This window comes from Lissotriton vulgaris, chromosome 12, assembly GCF_964263255.1.
Source record: "Lissotriton vulgaris chromosome 12, aLisVul1.2, whole genome shotgun sequence".
NCBI classification, from domain to species: domain Eukaryota; kingdom Metazoa; phylum Chordata; class Amphibia; order Caudata; family Salamandridae; genus Lissotriton; species Lissotriton vulgaris.
In genome coordinates, this window is record NC_141700.1 from 733,178,247 (window position 1) to 733,200,541 (window position 22,295).

Here is a 22,295-nt window from a genome sequence, read left to right on the forward strand (position 1 = left end):
CTTTAAAAATGGTTCCATCTTTCATTGTAAAGCACAGTTGCTACTTGATCTAAAAAATGAGCCACGTTTTCCCAGGGGAGGGTCAGTCAATTACCTTACATTCAGTATCTACATCCAGGACTTAGATGACTCACCTCATCAAAGGTACCCCCAGGTTCAACAAGTTTTGTCTCTGCAATCATATTGGAGTGGAGTGTGGTGCGGAAATGGGGAAACAGGAGCTGCGGGAAATGCAAAGAGGATGTTATTCACTCCAACAAGGAAGGCTCAATTTTGAGGGGTGTGGGTGGGGAGGTTGACAACAATCACACTTTGCACACCTAGAGTGAGTCTCAGTGGTTATTCTCAATCAAATCCCCTGGGGCCTTAACATACTTCTGCCCAGGTAACTCAGTCTTGAAATTCAGCTCCTCAATACTTTTTTTTTTGGGAACCACATCCCACCCAAGACTCAAACATGAGGGGCTACACATTTATAAGAGTAAGATGTGTACGAAGGACATGCAGAGTGTAAGAGCAGATTCCAAAACCTGAGTATAAAGGGAGGTGGAAGAGAGCATAGAACATGGTAGAAAACATACTGTACATTTATATTTTGAGGTTCAAGAAAAAAAAGGATCAACCAAGAATATCATACTTGTCTCTATAGTGACCCCATACTACCCCTTACCCCACTGAAACATGCATGGTTTCAACCTCATTGAACGTATGCTGAAATCTTGACCTTATGCAGCTCCCCCTCCCTTGGGTTCTGCACTGCTCTTGCAACCTCCCCAACCCCAAACCTCCACATCTTCAATACAGCAGCTTATTTTGTCTTTTGTATAGTGAAAAAGCACTCCTCAAACTCCATTATTTATTTATTTATTCTGAGTTTTATATAGCGCGAACATAACCCATGTGTATCAGAGCACTTTACAATTACCCGACATCAATCATTTAGGACACAACAGAAAGAAGAAGTATCAATACACAGTAACAATGAGGACTTTTCGTACCTGGGTACGGTAATAACAACAGTAGGACTAATTGAGTGTACTAATGTACAGGCTAACTGCAGTCATATCGAGCTACAAAGTCTAGCGTTATATACGTTACTGTCCTGTTGTGGCAGACGCCTCTACCAGATCCAATTGTCGCCAACTCCCTGATCAGAGGGGAGGTCTGTTATGGTACCTCTGGGATCCCTCTGGAGTAAGCTGATTCCATACCCAAATCCATTAACTTACAACACTGACAGTGAATGTTTAGCACAGCGCAAACTGCCCTCTAAGTAGGAAATAAGTGGCCACTACTTACACCCACATTCTACCATGCTTGTTTATTACTCACGCTTTTCCATTATTCAGTAGCCAGAGGGGCAAACTTTACCTTACCACTGCTGGTTCAATTTGTTACCAGACTCAAGATGGTTTGGGATTTGATGCTTGAAAAGTAGCCCAACCCTTGACTACTAAGTTGTTGATCTCTAGTGAGAGGAGGCCTAAAGTGAACCAAATGCTCTGAGGTTGAAGTTTAAAATAAACCTTTTTGTGAACTGAAGAGGCCTTAAATTGGCAGCCAGAAGATTGAAAACATGAGGATTTCTTTGTAAGAAATTAGCTAGCAACAGTTTAATAGGGAAAACTCAAATACAACTCAAATACTTATTACAGCCGAGATTTACCAATGTTCAGGCAGCATGAATACCTCAATGATGTGTAGTATTTCCAAATAGTCTTTGTAGGGATGACCCGTAGGAAATTATGGCCTTCACCGCACTGTTTAATATGGAGAATCGTGAATGGCTTCACATCTGGATTTTTATTTTTTAAGAGATCTTTTTGGGTGAGGTGTTTCTGTTCCAAGGGCAAAAGGTCCTGGAGATTGTAATTGCTTCCTTTACCCATTAGCAATATCTCCATCTAAATGAGTCTTTTCTATTCAACTCTGGATGATTACCATGTAGCTGGGAAAAGCAGAAGCCGTTGGTGGACCCAGGGCTGTTTGGTTCAAGCAGACTATAATTGGTTTAGTTGTAGCATTCCATGCTCAAGGGTGTTATTAAGCAGATTTGGATGGAATACCAGTGGGATGAGTGAGCTTACATAGAGGTGTATTCCAATTATGTTAAGCCTGTCAGCCTTAGGGTAGTCTTCCTCCCAACGTTTTGCTGATATAGTTTTTGTTGACCATAGGACTTTGTGAACTTTACCACTGCCAATCAGTGCTAACGTGTGCATTCTCTCCTTTAAACATGGTAAAATTGGCTTATACCCAATTGGCACTTTTAATTTACTTGTACGTCCCTAGTAAAATGTTACTACATGTACCCAAGGAATGTTAATTAAATGCTACTAGTGGGCCTGCACAACTTAGTGCGCCACCCCTTAGGTAGCCTTTTAAACATGTCACAAGCCTTCCATTAAAAAATGTGAGTATAATTTAAACCGTAATTTCAACCTGGCAAAATATAAATCACCCTTAGGGTAGGCCCTAAATAGCCCAAAGAGCAGTGTGCAGTGTATTTATAATGTTGGACATGAACTTTTTAACTTTTAGATGTCCTGGTGGTGTAAAACTCTTGAAGTCATTTTTCACTATTGCAAGGCTTACCTCTCCCACAGGATAACATTGGGCTACCTTATTACATTTGATAAGTGCTAACTTTCAATTGGAAGCAAGTGGGAATGTCAAGTTTGGTGTCTAAAGATTTCTAATTTAAATCCCTCTTTAAGGGTAATGTTGTGTTTTAAGTTACATTCCTGAAAAAGCTACTTTTAGGCATTTTCCTGTCCTACCCATTTGTTGCCTGCAGCCTGTATCCTGGGTCATATGACTAGGTGAACCTGCCAGTTGGTTTTGCTCCTAGACATTGACTCAAATGGAGAATAGATGTTGGCCGGTTGAACCATTCCTGACTTGATGGGGAGGAGGAGCTGTCACCTACCACACTTGCACATCACCACGCCTCTGCCTGAGCATGCTCACAAAGGGTTTGACACGAGTCGTTTGCATTCCCAGGCAAGCTGGGGCTGGGGCAGGGAGGCTGGAAATTCCAGGCACCTCTGGGGGTGTAAACCTCCAGAACATTTTCATAGTTCAACGCTGGCACCAAGTATGAATATTGGGCCCTCAGACACAGCTCTTCAGTACACCTCTGGGCCTGAGGATACAACAGTTGTGCTGCTCTACTTCCAGAAGGACTGCTAAACAGCTGCCCTGCTACTCTGATGCCCTGCTCACTTAGAAGGAAGACTGCACCCTTCATCCCGGTTAAAGTGACTCCAAGGGTCAGCTGACTGACTTCCTGTTTAGTGATACAGTGACATAACAAGCTCTAAAGACTGCCCTGCATGTGGCCAGCTGACCTGCTGCCTGTGCCTGTCTGAGGCCTGCTGAATTCCTGATCCCTAGGCGGTGCTGTATGGGTCCTGGGCCCTTGGTGGGACATCATTTAAGCTACCTTCTCAAAAGAAGGAGAAATCCTTAAGTTTTGGGCTCTTTGTAACTTCAAATGGGCATGTTCGCACCAAGATATTGCCACCTGCACCGCCTGCCAACGTGAAGCTCTGGAGCACCCAGCAACACGAGATATGCACTTCACAATACAGCATCCAGAGCCCTCAATGACCACCAATTTGAACCTTCAGCAACAATTGTACTCGAGGTCCAACAGGATCTGTGTTTTACAATGATGATCATCTACAACGCACAGGCTGCTCTTCGTGCTATAGCGATGACCATCCATGATACTCTCCCTGCCCCTTGAAGCTCTCCTCCACTCCCAACATAGCAGTTTGCGATGGACTTTCGAAGATAACTCTTTCAGCGGGACTAACCTGGTCCCTGTATCTGTCCCGCTCTCCATCACGGTTGGTCTGAACTTTTGACTTTTATCCAGTCTTGCATGTCCAGATAACCGCAAGTGACACTTTGTGCTTTTTGAAGTGATACTTACCTGGGGCCTCATTTATGAGGCCTTGCATCAGTTTTGCGCTGCTGATGTGTCACTTTTTGTGACGCATCAGCGGCGTAAAACATGCGCCCTGTTGTGCCATATTTAAAAAGTGATGCATCTAGGTAGATGCGTCACTTTTTAAACCCCTGCGCCACATTATACCTGCGTCAGGTATAATGTATGCAGAGGGGGCGTTCCCCCGCAAAAAGCCTCATAATAGTGACGCAGTGAAATCTATGGGATTTCACTGCGTCACTTTTAGGACGCTGTTGCGTCAAAATCTTGCGCCTGCCTCACAGCAGGCGTAAGACTGACGCAAGCCCTTTCACATGGGGCTTTCCCCATGTGAAAGGACGCATTGCTGGGGTTGCGTCACTTTTGTGACACACTCCAGCAATGCGTCACTTTTGCGCTTCCAGATACGTCAGAAATACTGACGTATCTGTAGCTCCTTGCGACATGATGCGTCATACATTAAATATGACGCATCTTTGGTGTCGCAGGGAGTGCGCAGTGAAAAGTGACGCATCGCTCTTTTCACGCAGCGATGCGTCACTTTTCATAAATGAGGCCCCTGAACTCTTTGCATGTTTCTGGTTCTACTGTTTAGATTTTTGTTGCATTGATTTTAAATAATTTATAAACTTTTTTCTAAATTATTGTAGAATTTTTCTTGTGTTGCGTTTTCTCTTTACTACTTTTAGCAGTGCTACATAAATACTTTACACATTGCCTCTAAGTTAATCCTGACAGCTTTTGTGCCACACTACCAGAGGGTTCAGCACAAATTAATTTGGGGGTTGCTTGTGCTTCACCCTGACAGAGATTGTGGTTGCTGCTTGTGTAGGGTTTCACCCACCTCAGTCAGTAACCTAATTTCCAACACATGGAATCAATATCACAGTCAGGTGTGTCACAGAATTTCATAAAAATGACGCTACTTATAAAAGTCGAACAACTTGTTTTCATACTGAGGTAATGCTGCAAAGTTTGCAATTGTCTAAGAGCTGCAACTAAAAAATGTGACACCAATACCCAACATATCAACCCTAGCAGGATTAAAGGCTTAGCTGACTCTGTTGTGTTTGGAATTTGTAACGAGTAGCCCATACCAGATCCCAGTTACAAGTTTAACTTGGAGGCATCTTTCCAGTTTTCTTTTGTGTTAACTGGCTCACAGGGGTTCATCTACCACTCTAGTAGGTTCATGATGCTTTTGGGCATTTAATATGGCATGCCACTTAAAGACTGAGGTAAAGTACTTAGAGTCAAAAGTTCAGTTATCCCATAATCCACCCTCTACCAGACCCTACAGCTTGATGCTCAATACCAGGAGGACTTCCTACATACATATGCCCCCCTGGACAAATCCAATGAGTTGGGCCTCCTGGAGGAGGATATTACCCCAGATGAGACTCAGGCAGTGATCAGCAGTCACCCCTCATGAAAGGCTCACAACCCTGATAGATACACTGCCACATTCTATAAATCTTACACTGCTGTCTTGATTGAGCCCTTAATCAAAGTATGTAATTCCTTTTTTTGTTTCTGGTATAGTCACAGATTATTCTCCTTCTCAAACCAGGCAAACCAGCCACTCATTGCCTCTCCTTTAGACCCATAGTGCAGCTGAACTGCAACATGAAGCTTTTTGCTTCAATCCTTGTGGCCTGTCTGCATCAGGTATGGCCTTCTCTTATCACACCAATCCAATCTGACTTCCTCTACAGGCAAATGATGATACACAACTGGCGGTGGCCCTCATGGAGGCGGTTGAATGGCGGAAGCAGCCAATGGCCCTTCTCTCTCTCGATGCTGAGAAAGCTTTTGATAGGGTAGATTAGAATTACCTCTATAAGGGTCTAGATAGAATGCACCTGGGGCCTAAAATGAATGTGTTTTTTCATGCCAACCCTCGGAAACCTATTGCTAAACTCAAAAGCAACACCTCTTTTTCCCCAACAATCAGGCTTACCTGGGGCACACAGTAGGGATGCCCCTTGTCACCCCTGATTTTTGCCCTCATAATAGAGCCTCCAGTGACCAAAATCCAATCCAACCCTGCAATACGTGGCATGACATTAAATGCAGAGAGAATAATTTGACTCTTTTTGCCGATGACTTACTTTGTTTCATGACTGACCCAGACACTACTCTCCTGGCACTGATGAGGGAGATAAACTCCTTCGCCCAAGCGTCAGGCTTCAAGATCACTTCTGAAAATCGTGGGGCATGGGAGTGGCAGACCCGCTGAATAGCCTCAAGGAGCCTATCCAGATAAGCATTTTCCAGTGGAAAAAATCAGCCATTGCCTACCTGGGGATTCAACCCCCACCCAGTACTAGAGACATCTACACTAGCAACATCCCCCCTATCCTCACTTTCCTCTTCAAGGACCTTAACCCTTGTGGGAAGTTAGAGCTCTCTTGCCTGGGCAGGCTTAATAGCCTGAAAATTAACTTCATGCCCCTATGTGTCCTACAGACCCTCCCTCTGGTCATCCCCAATGCGATCCGTTTGCAGATTCCCACTAAAATGCTCAACTTTTTGTGGGGTGGTAATTCCTCGCCAGTAGCAAAAGCATCTGTGTGAAAACCAGTAGTAGAGGGTGGTCAGGCCTGCCCAGATGTTTCAACTTACACTTCAGCTGGTGAACTCCGTCTCCTCCTTGATTGGAATCATGATCCCAATGGCAAATTCTAGGCCCAGGTGGAGAAGGCTTTCTCCCCCTCATCTTTATCGAGTCTTCCTACAAATCGTTGCATGGACTGAGGATCCCAAGCAAAGCTGCTAGCTTACTGGAGAGAGGTGCGACAGTGTAGGGTATTTCCATCCTATCGATTCCAGCGTACCCCCTGACAAGATAAGATGGACGGATGGTGGTGAGGGACAGCACAGACAGTAGTGGTGTAACAATAGCTCCAGGGGGCCCCCTGCGGTAATGTGCACAGGCAGGCCTGAGGGCTCATCACTGGGTCCGGAGCGTGGTAGGCCCCCTTCATGCACTTTGCAGGGGGCCCCCTCAAGCTTCGTTACACCAGTGACAGATGAGCGCCGAAGCTCAGCATGCACAAACACGAGCAGGAAACATGTACATCAGAACATGAGCCGAGGCAGGAAACAATAAAAAAAGTTCTCCCAAACAACAGATAAAACAAAGTATAAGGAAACTGTACTTGGCCAGTGCTCCTCAGCTAGTAAGTGACGTATTGGCTGAGCCAACCAGTTAGGAGGCTGCAAAGAAGAGCGCGACTGGAGTCAACCTATTGGTAAGCAGCAGGTGGGACCAAGGTCCTTTTATTGAATACAGCAGGGCTTGCGTAGAGTGCATGCACGCTGCCTAGGCTCAACCTTAAACAGCTCTATGAAGAGGTTAGCACTGACCATGAGGGCAGTGATCCATTTTCTTAGCATGAAATTGTTCACTACCTTCACATAATTTTAATTATCTTATGCCTGATATGAAGTTCCACATTTTATTCCCGTATCAAAACATCACCAAAAAGTCCATGCACAGCAAAGAGCATAGGGCGGTTTACCATCTTTGTAGTACCTTGACACCCATCGGCGTGACTTTTGAGGGATTTTTTTTGGGGTGAGACAGGAGGGGGCAATCAATGAAGAGGGAGGGAGTGGGGCTGGACAGAGCAAGCAACAGTGGGCGAGGGGCAGATCGGGCAAGTAACAACGGATGAGTAGGGTGGAGGCAGAGCAACCAACAATGCTGGGGTGGAGAAGGACCGGTCAGCAAAAGGAACAAAAAATACATCTGAAAGCAGCGAGTAGTGTAAGGACACTGGGTGAGGGGAGCAGTATTCAGGCTTTGCTCCAGGGTAGGCGGAAACACATGTAGAGGAGGTAAGGCCAGCACTTACTGGCCAAAGAGTAGCAAGGAAATGAGACTGTTGATGAAGCCAACAAATAGTAAGCAATGGATGGGCTCTCATCCCCCTTAGTAAACAAAATGTTTCACAAATGACAGCGCGTGCCCTTACTCAGATGAGACCTAAAGTATAGCGTGCGGGCAGTAACAAACTGGGGAAAGGGGAAAACTATCAAAGAGACATGGGTGCCTGTCAAACATATTAAAGGGCATAAAACAACCAAGAGTGCCCCCAAAACATGTGTGTCCTACCTAAGGGGAAACACCCTTTTGCTCTCGGTCTTTACAATGCAGGACCTTTAACACACATTCTTTACCATGCAGGTAAGTACCTCCCAGGAAAGTATTTGTAGCTTTACCATGCAGTATTTTACCATTAAGGGGTAGGTATAGGTCAGAGAGTTGAGGGAAACATGAGGATTAATGTGGTTAGTAAAAGTAATGGGAGACTGGGGATGATGAGGGTGCAGTAGGGGGTAGTGGTAAAGGGAGATGAGAGTGATTTGGGGGTTGAGGGGTGAGTAGCGGTATGGGGAGGCGAGGGTGACTTGAGAGTTCAGTGGTGAGAAGAGGTAAACTGAGATTAGGGTGACTTGTGGGTTGAGGGGTGTGTAGACGTAAAGGGGATGACAATGACTTGGGGCTCAAGGTTAGGTAGAGGTAAGAGGAGGTGAGTGTGAATTGAGGGTTCAGGGGTCAGCAGAGGTAAGGAGAGGTGAGGTGAGGGTGACTTTAGGGTTCAGGGATAGGAAGAGGTATTATAGGTATATGTGTATAATATGTTATGGTACGGCCTGTTGTATTTTATGGTACCGTATGTTTTTGTATGTTATGGCTTGTTATTGTATAATGTGGTATGTCATGGTCTGCTACTGAATAGTACGGTATGGTATGGTGTGTTATGTCACGGCCTGTCTATCTATAGTAAAATATGGTATGAGTATGGTATGGCATGTTAGCGAGGTGTACAAACTAGGAACTGCTAACAGCACACAACAAACATTTGCAAAGCCAATAGGTCTCGCCTTTGGGACCTGTTTGCTCTGTCAATGGTTGTTAGCTATGCTGCACGGCATTCCTAATACTGTGCAGCATGGCCAAGTTTGGAGTAAAAACCAACTGTTTCCTTTTGCTATCACTGTGTATGTGTGAGCCTACATAAAACACACACACTCACACTCACACTCACACTTTAACACACAGGAGCAGAAATAAAAAGGCATAGGGAGACACAGCTAGACAAGTGCACAGATAATACTGGCTAGAAAACCTCTAACCCACAAATTATTATTTTCACTGTATAATTATAATCAGAAGTAAAACGTCCTTGTAGCTGTTCAGACCAAAAAGTCCCATGTTGCGTTTTCTCTCTGATCAGCGACTAGTGCATCCAACAAATAACACTAAACATGTCTGTCTTCAGCTTTATCTAGATAGGTTTGTTTTACGAATGTGGAACCTGTTAATGTGACATTTTGGAGCATATTATCAAGGCAGGCGAAATGACATTATCGCCGCTTTAGTGGCCGTTTTCATCCGCTAAGCGGCAATAATTTCATCGCCCTATTAAAAAGCTGTCGCTAACATCAGTTAGCGACAGCTTTTAGGCGATAGCGAGCGGTTGGGGGCCCAATTTGCATGTCAGCGATATTTATCGCTAATGACATGCAAAGTGGGCGAACTCGAACTGTTCGCGACTGAAAACAGTCGCTAACATTGCTATCGCATAATTATCAACGCAGGCGTAGCGATGGAAATATTCGCACTAAGCGTGCAAATCTCCACAAACTAACGCCTGCTCAGACCAGTTCTTAGCCATTATATCCAATGGGAGGTTATCCTGTTAGGGATAATGCGTGAATATCGCTGTATTCTCAGCGATATTCACGAATTTCGCCACTATCGCCAGAAATATTATCGCTTTTGAGATAAACGTTGCTAATAGCACGTTATCTCAGCAATAATATCCGGTGATACGCGGCGATAAAAAAATTGCGGCTAAGCCTACTTAGCGATAAATATCGCTAGTTGTTGGTAAAATGCCCCTTTGTGTGTTTTGCGGGGCATTGGTAGAATATAGAAGACACATCGTTGAATGCTGTTCGATCCATTAGACAACATCCTGCCACTACATTTGTATGCCTTTCTTTATTTTCCAATTGATACACACGTCTCTGAGTTGAGGAGGGTCTGGGCTTGGAGGTGCTCAACAGAGACAGCCCCAGAAAGGGAAGGGCCCGGATGAGGTGGCATGGATGGAGAAGGTGACCTGATAGAGATGACCAGACACAGGGAGAAGGAAGATAACAAGTAGCAAGCAGGAGGGGGTTGGGAGACACCAAGAAAAGGCGACCTCAGAAAGCCTCTGACATTTCATCTTGGGCTTTGATTGTATAGAAAATGTAACAAGATAAGAGCACGAGACGTGCAGGAAACAAGGGCAAGTGTGACACTAACTGTTAATTTAACTTTGACTTGACAAGGAAATTGTGTTTTCTAAAACAGTCTTGTCATAATCTTCTATTTCTGTTGAACCTTGTGGGCTATATGCAGCCGAAAGACACTGTTTGCACAAACCTGTTAAGGTACTACTGTGTATGTTTAGGAAGAAAATGTATACATATTAATTGTGTGAAACCCATAAGATACACAAAACATGACCTGGTGTGTAAACAAATTGGCTGAGACACGAAAATTTGATTTTTTTTTGTGCAAATAGGAGAATGTAAAGTTGTTGCATAACAAAAACATGTGCCTCCTGCTCCAAATGTTTTCGCTTCTGTGGAAGAGGGGCGCTAAAAACAATTCAGTCAATTAAACTGAAAATATTGTTGCAGCGAATATTTAATTTTTTTCCCCCTAGTAAGCCAGTGCGAGGAGGTGCGCACACAGTCACTGACAACAAATAAACTGTTTTGCTGGTGATAAAACTACTCGAGGCATCCATATAATAGCCAAAGTGAGAAGGGTGTAATTGTGCAGAAATGCTCGGGGGCCATAATGAATAGTCCTGGCCCTGCCTTTGATCCCGGGCAGTCTTATGTTCTTCCTGCCATCCTTGCTGTCAATCTTCATGTGCTTTTAAAACAGTCTCCCCGCGTTAAACGCACAAACGCTCGACGGTGGTGCCGGAAACCAGGGTTTGAGCCTCAAGGTCGCGTCCACATCCTGTGATTCTGGGCAAATCACTTAATCTCCCCGTGCCTGATTGTGTAATGTAAATACGGTGCTCATGTAAAGCGCTCCAATACCTTCGGGTCGAGTTTGCGCTATATAAAATATGCAAAAAGAGAAACAATGCAAACATGAGCAGCAGAGCCCAAAGATAGTGTTTCATCAAGATTGCGGAAGGAGACAAGATTTACCGGCCTGTTTTCAATCATACTTAAAATTGAAAGGCAGGTGTAGCAGTAGCAAAAGGAAAGCCGTGTCGAAAAAAAGAAAAAACGAATGCGCAGGAACTAGCCTAAATGCGCACAAGTGGAAGGGTACAAGTACTGGGGTGCTGCTCCAAGGGAGGGAACTACCAAGGAAAAGAAGGGACAAATAGGAAAGATTACCCACTTCGCAGAAGGAGGAAAAATGATACAAATAAAGTTTCACATATCTGATAGAGACTTCTAGCTGCAGATTCCTTACCTTAGAATAATCCCCAAGCATCAGAATGGATCTGGAATATTTTCAAGCAGTTCCACTGTGTGCTGGTAGCTGGCATCACTTGGCTCTGCATGGCATCATCAGAGTCATCTGCAATGGAAACGATGTGTGCGGTACCTATTTAGGCACCACCTCAACACGCTGAAGTCAGTTCTTTCCCTTCCGCCATAGATGGCACTGAACACTTTAGTCACTTTTTGACTGGCTTGTTTGGACATTTTGTCTACCTATTTTTAGATGTTTTTCTTTGTGTGAAGGTATGTCTCCCAAGAAACTGGCTGGTTTCAAACCATGTGGGGCTAGTTACAGGCAAATTTCAGAGACAGATCCCCACTTGGTGTGCTTTGAGCAGAACCATGACTCCAGGACCTGAGAGGACAACCGAGCTATGCACCCCAAGGCACTAAGGGAGCAGTCCCTCATGTTCCTCACCGCCCAACGACGGTTGACTCCACAAAGTTCAAAGTCCCATTTGTGCAGAAGGTCCTGGGACCGCTCTTGGAACCTGTGCTGACGTTCATCGTTGCATTCCAAGTCATCAGGGTAGTCGGGTAAGTCCCGCAAGCACAAAAAGTCAAAGAAATCTTTGACTTTGCTGTGCCCATCGAAGTCTTCTGACGAGACCCAGGAGCGTCAGCACTCCAGGCCACGCCAGTCGCTGGAACTTGAACCGGGGTCGGCTCTGTGCTTCCCTGATTTTCCTAGAACTACAGTGACCCCTGCTCAACTCAAAGAGTTTTATGATCCCAAAATCCTCATATTTGGGCGGTTGGGTCCCTCTGGAGTTCCTTCGGGCCCCAATGGGTACGAGACTGGCCACTACTGGATACACAGCAGCATGTTCCCCCTCGGCACTAGTCAGGCCTGAAGAATCCCTTGCTGGATCTGGAGTGGAGCTATCTGTGAGTTAAATACTTTCCTTGATGCCCACTCCAGTGCAGACGCCCCAAAACGCCACCACCCTATCATTATCCCTGATTTCAACACAGAGTGACGCCGTCCAACACCGACTCTGGTGCCAACTGAGTCAATGGTTCCTGCAGCAGAGCCAGTGCCTTATTTATTTGAAAGATCTGGGGAGACGGGGACGAATGGGAGGGGTCTATGGTCTCTTATGGTTGCCAGATCCCTGAAGAAGAACAGAAACAGGACAAATGGTATGAGGAGGCCAGTTGGTTAGACACCTCATTCGACACTGGCATGCTTTCTTCTCCAACAGTGGCTAAGTAGTAGGGTGCCACTTTTGTGATGGCGGTGCGTAGGGTGGCTGAGATCTTGGACCTTCAGTTGCCCACGGTGGCCATCAAGACAAACATCTTTATGGAGGTATTTCAGCCGGGTGTCTCCCCTTCAATTAAGCCTTTACAAATGCACACCCAGGGTCTGGTCCAAGCCCTGCACAGAGGCTCCTGTGCATTGGACGATTGAACCATTCCTGGTGATCCCACTTTCTTCACCCAGCACTCTACCCCAGAGTGTCTGGTGGTCCAAACCTCCATCTCCAGGATTAACCCCAGGGCATTCCCTAACACTGCACCTGATAGGGAATCTAATAGGGTGGACAACTTTGGTAAAAACAAATTCTCTTCTGCCAGTCTAGCACTGCAGTCGGTGAACACCACATGCCTCTTGGGCTGTTATTCCCATGTGATATGGGACTCAGTTGCACAAGCACTGTCCATGGACTTGTAGGAGGTCCAACCCATACTCACCCAGGCTATAGCTGATGGACGAGATGCAGCAAAGTTAATCATACGGTATGGACCCGACACAACCGAATCGCTGTGCAGAGCAATTTCTTCATCAGGGGCCTTGGGGCACCACGCCTGGATGAGAACAACTGTTTTTCATGGAATGTTCAGCTTTCCCTTATGGACATGCCCTTCGACGGCTCTCGCTTCTTTGGGGAGAAGGCGGACTCAGAGCTGGAGCTCTTTAAGGACAGCAGAGCTATTGCCAGGACCCTGGGCTTTTCTATAACCCCTCGCCAACCCCAAAACACCTTCTACTGCTCTTGTGGGCACGGAAGGGGTCTCCAACAATTCCCATACCTTCCTAGCCACCGCAGCCAACAGGCTTCCCAGTCTTTTAGTGGCTGAGGGCGCATGTCCCACAGACAATGTGGGATAGGCAGCCATCAGTTGAGTCAGTCCACCACCTGGGCAGCCGTTGCCTCCAAACCTCTTTAGTTTGCCCCCTGAACATCATGGGCATCCAGTAGGAGGCAGGATGCGCCATCACCTGCCCCAATGGTGGTAAGTGGCATCAGACCTCTGGGTTTCTCCAGATTGTCCTAAGGGGCTACTCCCTTCCCTTTGTGGCTGCCCCACCACCCTTGCCACCTACTTACAATCGGATGATGGAGGACCATCTCTCAATGCTTCCTCAAGAACTGCATGCTCTCTTGGCCAAGGGAGCCATAGGGAAGTTGCGTGCATCAGATGTAGGTCATGGTGGTTATTCCTGATACTTTCTGTTGGCAAAGAAGAACAGAGGACTTCATCCTTTCCTAGGTCTGTGCCTTCTCAACCTCTTCCTTTAGAACAAGAAATTCAAAATGCTCACCCTCGCCTAACTTCTCTCTGCCCGAGACCTGGTAGACTGGATGGTAGCGTTGATCTTGCAGGATGCATATTTCCGCATCCTTGACCTGCCTTTTTCAACTACGTTACCTGCAATTCTTGGGAGGCGAAGAGGACTTTCAGTTTGCTGTGCTCCCTTTCGGCTTTACCAGCGCACCTCGGGTTTTCACAAAAGCGATGGCGGTGGTTTCAGCGCATCTGCGGAAGCTCCCTTCCCCACCCGGAGCTGACTGAAGTGACAAATGCATCAGTTCTGGGCTGGGGTGATTAGCTAGGAGATATGGAGATCAGAGGCCTATAGTCTCCATAGGAGTCTGAGTTCCACATTTACCATTTGAAGTTCTGGGTGATTTGCTTGGCACTGAAAGCCTTTCTTCCTTTGATCAAGGGAGGACTGGTGTAAGTGTTCATGAGCAACACCAGCGACATATGCTACTTCAACAAACAGAGTGGGGTCGTGGACCCTTTGTCAATGGGCCCGTGTCTCTGGACATGGCTGTAACGTCAAGGAATATCCCTGGTGGTTCAACACCTGGTAGGCTCTCTGAATGCCACAGCAGACTAACTCAGCCGCAGATGTCTGTGCCATCTCCATGCGGACATGGTACAAGGGCTCTCAACAGTGGGAAGAGCATTGGTTAGATCTGTTCACCACTGCTGAGAAGACACAATGTCCGCAGTTTTGCGTGCAGGAGATTGCAAGGCGACTCTCGCTCAGCAGCTCTTATCATCTCGAGGGTTGCTCCATTCCTGCTATACGTGTTTCTGCCCATACCACTCCTGCCCAGATTTCTAAAGGAGATAAGGAATGACGGGACTCAAGTCATTCTTGTGGCTCCAGATTGAGCATGGAGAGTCTGGTATCCCGAGCTGTTGAGCATGATCATCGGTCCTCCAGTCAGGCTGCACTTTGAGAGGATACTCAATTGCAGCAACAGGGGAGAGTTCTGCACCCAAACCTGCCCACCCTCCAACATGCATGTAGATTGAGTGGCCACAGCTTTCGACCTTCCTCCCAAAGTCTGTAATGTTATTCTGGCAACCAGGAGTTCCTCCACCAAGTTGGTATATGCCTGCCGTTGGGACAAGTTTGTATCATGGTATGATTCCCACAATGTTGCCCCCCTTGCTGCATCTTTAATAAAAGTTATTTTGTTCACATTGTCCTTTGCCGAGCAGGGCTCTGCTCTGGGCACAGTTAAGGGTTACCTTTCTAGCATTTTGGAATTCATGCGGTTGCCAGACCAACCTTCCCTCTTTAAGTCACCAGTTGTGGCTAGGCCCCTTAAGGGCCTGCAGCATATGTTTCCACTTACACCTTTCATCATGCCTCAATGGGTCCTCAACCTTGTCCGCCTGTGTGCACCATTCAAGGTTCTTCACAATTGTCTCCTGAGGTTCTTGACTATAATAACTGCCTTTTTAATGTCCATAACAACAGCCAGGACGGTCATCGAACTGCAAGCTCTCTCTACGCACCCTCCTTATACTACCTTTTATCCTAACAAGCTGGTTCTCTAGACATGTGCCTCCTTCCTTCCCAGTGGCGGCTGGTGACATTTAAAAGTGGTAGGGCGACACATCTATTGTACTCTTTCATAGCCTGATAGTGTCTGCACATGGATCGCTTTTCCAATGCGTGCTGATGTGCACGAAGTGTGCATAAGCAAGGCACAGACACTTGAGCGGTTGTACATATAACAAACTTTATGCATCAAGAGCAATTACAACAAAGTACAATATTCAGTCAATTCCCAATGTTTCAATTAGTGATCAGCTTCGTGACGAGATCCAGTTTGCCTATATACAAAAGAAATGCTGCTTTGAAGCTACACTTTCTGCTGACACATCACTCACTGCAAATCGTGCACAATGACCGGCATCAAATTCAGAACTGTGAAAATGTGGCCATTCTATGAGAAACCCCACACGCTGCCGTTCGTAGCACAATCCTCGTATTTTACACACATTTTACTGGTCTAAGGGTCTGCAGCAGACACGCATTCATTGCTAGGATGTCAGAGACGATTGATGTATGTTGTTTGTAAACTGTGTAATGGGTCTTGCAATACCCGCTAGAAAAGCCAACCTCTGAGTCCAGGCAGACGCATTACTCAGGCAATCTTTTACAAATATCTCCTCTGCTGAATTCTTTTTAAGCCGACACTTAGCACTACAAGCCTTTGTACTTGACCCCGTGCATGAGGCAGGTGAATCGAGCGCTGAACCACTTCTACAGCCCAGAAAGCGTGACATTCCTTGTTACCAGCGGGAGGAAAGGCTAATTGAGAAGTGTGTATAAAGGCTGTAATGAGAGCCATTTACATGTATTGATTAGAAGCCGGGCCACCAGCTCTCATTTATCACCACCAGCAGCCGTGAAATCTTTCCTCACGCCGATTGGCACTGCTCGTATTCCCGCTTCTCTCGTTATTTATTGCTTCTTTTTTTTCCTCCTGAACCCCAATCAGCTGGAATGGCCCTGTAATTACTCCGACAGTCCGACTCCTCCACCAGCTGCCGCGATTGCCGAACTGTCATTAAGGTGCGCCAGCGCTAGGAGACAACATGCCAGCTTCACTGCACACCCTCACCGCGCAAGCTAAGCAAAACACATGTTTGGCATTGGCAAAAATAAATATAAAAAACTTACCTTGGCTTGGCTTCCCGTCCGACCGAGACTGCAGACTCCCGCCATCCTGCATTTTGAATGCCGCCGCTGCGTCTGACGTGGTTGTGTGGGCTCAGTGTCGTCGTCACTGCAGGCGGGCTCAGTGTCGTCGTCACTGCAGGCAGCCTCCCTCCCCCCCATGGCAGCCGGCTCTGATTGGTTCGGCCGGCTGCCCTAAATACGTCATTCCTTCTTGTCTCCATGCTTTAGAACGGAGAGTGGGAGGAGGCAGGGGGGAGCGGCTTGCCCACTGTTGCTAATACTGTCTGTTTGGACAGCCTCTCAGGCTGTCCATACAGTCCGTATTCACAACAGTGGGCAAGCCACTCCCCCAAGCCACTCCCACCGCCCTGAGGCTCGAGGAACAAGGAAGTTCTTTCTGTTCTGCTGACTGCTTTCTCGCCGTGCGAGAAGGGCAGGCAGAAACAAATGGTAGTTATAAATAAATAACTACCATTTGTTCCTGCCTTCTTCTTGCACGGCGAGAAAACAGGGGGGGCGGCGCCCAAACGCCCCCATGGTAGAACCGCCGCTGTTCCTTCCAAAGATGACAACTCCTTTCCATGTAGGCCAGAACATCAACCTGCTTACCTACCTTGCTCCTCCTCATTCCCCCAAAGAGGAGGAGAGACTTCTTCTGGAACCAAAAAGAGCATTGTCATTCTACTTTGACCACACAAATGAATTCCGGGTGGATAATAAACTCTTCATGGGCTATGTGGGAGCAAAACAAGGAAAGGCAGCACAGAAAAGAACCAACCATCTCATGGTGGATTGTCCTATGAGTAAAGATCTGCTATGCAATGGCCAAGAAGCAACCCCCTGAGGGCTTACGGGCTCACTCCACCAGAGCCAAGGCTGCTACCACTGTGTTAGCGTGTGGCATCTGAGACCTGGACATCTGTCAGGCAGCAACATGGGCTTCACTGCACATGTTCACCAAGCCCTATTGCCTAGACAGTCAGGTCCTTCATGTCGGACTCCGCCCCTTTGGTCCTGCAGGACTTTCTGGTCTAATTAGTTTTGCAGTCCCACTTCCAGTGAGATATCGCTTGGGTATCAATTTTAAGGCAAGGAATCTATGGCTAGGAGTCTCTATCAGATGAACAAGTTGCCTACGTTCGGTAATGCCGTATCTGGTAGAGACTCTATATAGCTGCCAATTTCTTAATGACCCACCCATCCTTCCCCTCTGTGAATCAATTATGATTTAAAGAAAACGTTCTTTGGGGCCATACCTTCCCCACCCTCTGCACCCCCATGGCCGCCGCCCCCACGCTGGATGCCAGCACCCCCAAAACCCTGAGTTTGATCCTCCTCAACATGTGCGCTCCCTGCACAGACCTGCGATAGAGATCTGGGCCCTCCTCGACACCCTCTCGCCAGACATCGCCTTCTTAACAGAAACATGGACCAACTCCACCTCCGCTCCTGACATCGCCACCTACATCCCTGACAGATACAAGCTCCAGAGTAAGGACCACCCCAACTGCCCAGAAGGAGGACTTGCCATCGCACACAAGAGCTCCCTCTGACTTTCCTCCTCCAGCACAAGTGACAACCCGCCCACCACTGAACACCTCCACTTTCAGATCCAGACCAGCCCCAAACAACCCTGCGAGGCACCCTCGCCTACAGAGCTCCCAGACCTCAAACCGCGTTCACCACTACCATCGCCGACCTCATCACACCCCACGCCATCACCTCCATGGACAACATGGCCATCGGAGACCTCAACTTTCATCTCAAAAACCTCAGCGACCCCATCTCCGCCACCCTCCTGGCCAACCTAGCCAACCTCAGACTGAAACAACTCATCACCACACCCATCAACACGGCAGTACACACTCTCAACCCCATCGCAGGAGGTAACAACGTCTTCTTCAGCCACACCACGCACCCCCCTTGATGGACCACCACTGCGTACACTTCCACGTCAACAAACCCACCGCCCCCAAACCTGCACCCCGCCTACTGCAAAGAAACTTGAGCAAGGTCACTGAGGAGCAGCTCAACTTCACCTTCAAAGGCGATGCTTCCTCCACCTCGAGCAACGCCAACCTCACAGCCAAAGAACTCAACAGATGGATCACCAACTGCGCAGATGAGCTTGCACTCCTACGTAACCCTGACTGACAGCGCCCTAGGAAGTCCATCTGGTTCACCTCCGACCTCCAAGAATCCAGACACACCTGCAGATGTCTCGAGAAGAACTGGAAAAACAGCAAATCCTCGGAAGACCGTACCTCCTACAAGAACGCCATGACAGAATACCACCAATGCATCAGATCCACAAAAAGGACCTTCATCCAGAACAAGATCCTCACCACCTCCAGCAACTCCAATGAACTCTTCAGCGCCATCCATGAATTCACCAAACCCCGAGCGAAACCATTGACATCACCCCCTCCCAGGACCTCTGCAACAAGCTTGGCTCCTCCTTCCAACTGAAAATCAAGGCCCTCTACGACAACCTCTGCGAACAGACTCCAGAAACCACCCTTCCCTCCAGCGACAACAGCCAGCCCACCATCACCACCTGGACCCCAGTCACGACCAAATATACCACCACGACCATGAAGAGCACTCACTCAGCAGCACCCACGGACCCCTGCCTGCAACACATATTCCACAGACCTGCCGCCGCCATAGTGCCCGAGGTACAACGTGCCATCAACGCCTCCCTCGAATCCGGCACTTTCCCCGACGACTGGAAACACGCAGAAGTTAAGCCTCTCCTAAAGAAACCCTCTGCCGACCGGACGAACCTGAAGAACTACAGACCCATCTCTCTCCTTCTCTTCGTAGGCAAAGTCTCTGAGAAGATCGTCAACACCCAGCTGACAAACTTCATCAAAGAGTACACCATCCTTGACTCCTTCAGTCCAGATTCCGCAGTAACCAGAGCACCGAGATCACCCTCCTTGCTGCCACAGACGACATCAGTACGCTCCTCGACCAAGGCCCGACCGCAGCCCTCATCCTACTGGACCCCTCCACAGCCTTCAACACCATCTCCCTCCGCACACTCGCAGCCAGACTCCACGACGCCGGCATATAGGGAACTGCCCTCAACTGGCTCTGCTCCTTCCTCACAGGTAGAACCCAAAGGAGCAGACTCCCACCTTTCCTCTCTGAACCCATAAAGATCAACTGCGGAGTACCCCAAGGATCATCGCTCAGTCCCACACTCTTTAACATCTTCATGGTCCCCGCACCACCATCGTCAGACAGCAGGGACTCAGCATAGTATCCTACACCGACAACACCCAGCTCATCCTCTTCCTCACGAAGGATTCCCACACCACAAGACTCAGCTTCCATGAAGGAATGAAAGACGTCGCAGCTTAGATGAGTAGCAGCTATCTGAAACTCAACTCTGGGAAGATAGAAGTCCTCGTCCCTGGACCCACTCCCTCAGCTTAGGACAACTCTGTGTGGCCCACCTCCCTCTGCAACCCCCCACTCCCACAGACCAGGCCCAGAACCTCTGCATCATACTCAACTCCTCCTTCACCATGACCCGACAGATCAACGCCGTCGCCTCCACCTGCTTCAACACACTCTGCATCTTCCGCAAAACGTTCAAGTGGATCCCCTTGAAGCCAGAAAGACTGTCACCCATGCACTCATAACAAGCAGACTGGACTACGGAAATGCCCTCTACGTTTGGATCAACAAATCCCTGCTACACAAACTCCAGACCATCCATAACACCGTGGCCAGACTGGTCCTCTGCATTCCATGACATGGGCACATAACCCAACACCTGCGAGACCTCCACTGGCTCCCCGTCGAGAAAATAGTAACCTCCAAGCTACTCACCCACGCCTACAAATCCCTCCACAACACCAGACCCAAATACCTCAACGAAAGAGTCTTCTTCCATGTACCCTAAAGGAACCTCAACTCCGACGACTTTGCCCTAGCAGAAACCCTGCGCATCAACAGAACCAGAGAGGGTGGAAGAGCCTTCTCCTACATCACAGCCAAAGCCTAGAACAAGCTCCCAGTAAACATCAGACGCTCCCTCACTCTGCACAAATTCAGGAAGAGCCTCAAGACCTGGCTTTTCGGCTGAATCAGAGCTGCCCTCCCCCTCCCCAGCACATTGAGACCCTCATGAGTGAGTACAGTGCTTTAAACTCCCTGATTGATTGATTAGTTCGTCACACCAGTGGCCAGTGCTCATCGTGGCTTCGCGCTCCTGACGTGGAAAGTCGTGAAAAGTAACTGACTTCAGCACATCAAGGTGCTGCATATATAGGTACTGTGCACATCACCTAACGGTGCCAATGATGCCATGTGGAGCCGAACGACACCACCTACCTTTACGTAGGGTTACTGCTCGAAAATCTTCTAGATCCAGTCTGACACCTGGGGATTATTCTTTTTGATTTCAATACATTTTTGCCTATTACAAAAGCGACACAAAGAAAACAAGGCAAGACAAAGAAACAAAATTGCAATAAAACTCCTGTCGTTAGTCAGAATGTATAGAAGGTAATCATTCTGATAATGCTTTTTCGCACTGGTTCTTACAAACGATACAGTTGAGGCGGCAGAAATAACATACCAAAACAGATGGGTGTACACATGTTGAGCTGCCTAATGTCGTCTGGTTACCATCAAGTCATTAGATAGGTCTAGGTAGTGTCAAGGGTGATCAGTAGTGCCAACTGTGACAGCATATAACATAGTATATAACACCTCTAGCACATATTTAATATCCTCCTGTGGCTATTTAAGGAAAGTAAACAACAATAAATAAATAGATAGATAAATAGATAAATAAAGTTAAAAAAACAACTCGGCTTCAAGGGGTACTCCAACTGACTGTATATAGTCCCTAACTCTTTATCCTAACAGCGGTTTATAGGGTGGCCGCAGCTCAATCCTTGTTGTGAAGCTTGTAAGCTCCTTTGAGCTGGATAGCAATATGTATTTCATGGGGATTTAAAAGCCATAGAGGTGGAATCAAGTGATTTCCACATGTTCCTGTGCTTAGGTTTCCATGGGGAGATTTGTTGGGCAATATTATCCGCACCTCTCATGAAGGTTAGCCATCTTGCTTTTTTTTGTTAATGAAATTGTATCAAAACTTTTCCAATTACACATGACTATTTAACATGCCAGAGTCAGCATTAAGTCAAGCAGAAAGCGGTTACCATCCCCTTTTAGTTCCGGATCCTGGAAAAAAAATAATATGTACGATATCTCTTTAACAGGGGAAATGTTGAATGTCTGGTTTGAAGACCTTGTTCCAAAGGTTTTGTAACATCAGACAAAGGAGAAGCATGTGTGGTGCGTCACCTGATTGAGAGTTGCAATTCCAACATTGGGGAGACTAGGCTAGCTTAAGCTTAAATACTCTGGCTGGAGTCCAATAGGTCCTGTTTATGATCATGTACCTTGTCTGGGAATGTATAGGGGATATTTTGTGTTTGAAAGGCATCATATGGACTAGTTCCCAATTTAGCTTAATTGCCTTACTGTTCGGTTCAGATTCCCATTTTTCCTCATTAATTATATGGGCATTGCAGGGCTCAGGGAGTAAGGACT

At 47.2% G+C, this 22,295-nt stretch overlaps 1 protein-coding gene across 1 annotated transcript in view; it reads right to left on the reverse strand.

Annotated features, from left to right (window-relative positions):
- LOC147678429 (hydroperoxide isomerase ALOXE3-like) overlaps positions 1-22,295 on the reverse strand; it is a 167,690-nt gene that overhangs the window by 35,396 nt on the left and 109,999 nt on the right. The window contains exon 9 of the mRNA XM_086946025.1: positions 135-221. Within this exon, the coding sequence (XP_086802151.1) occupies positions 135-221 (87 nt within the window). The remainder of the gene's footprint in view (positions 1-134; positions 222-22,295) is intronic.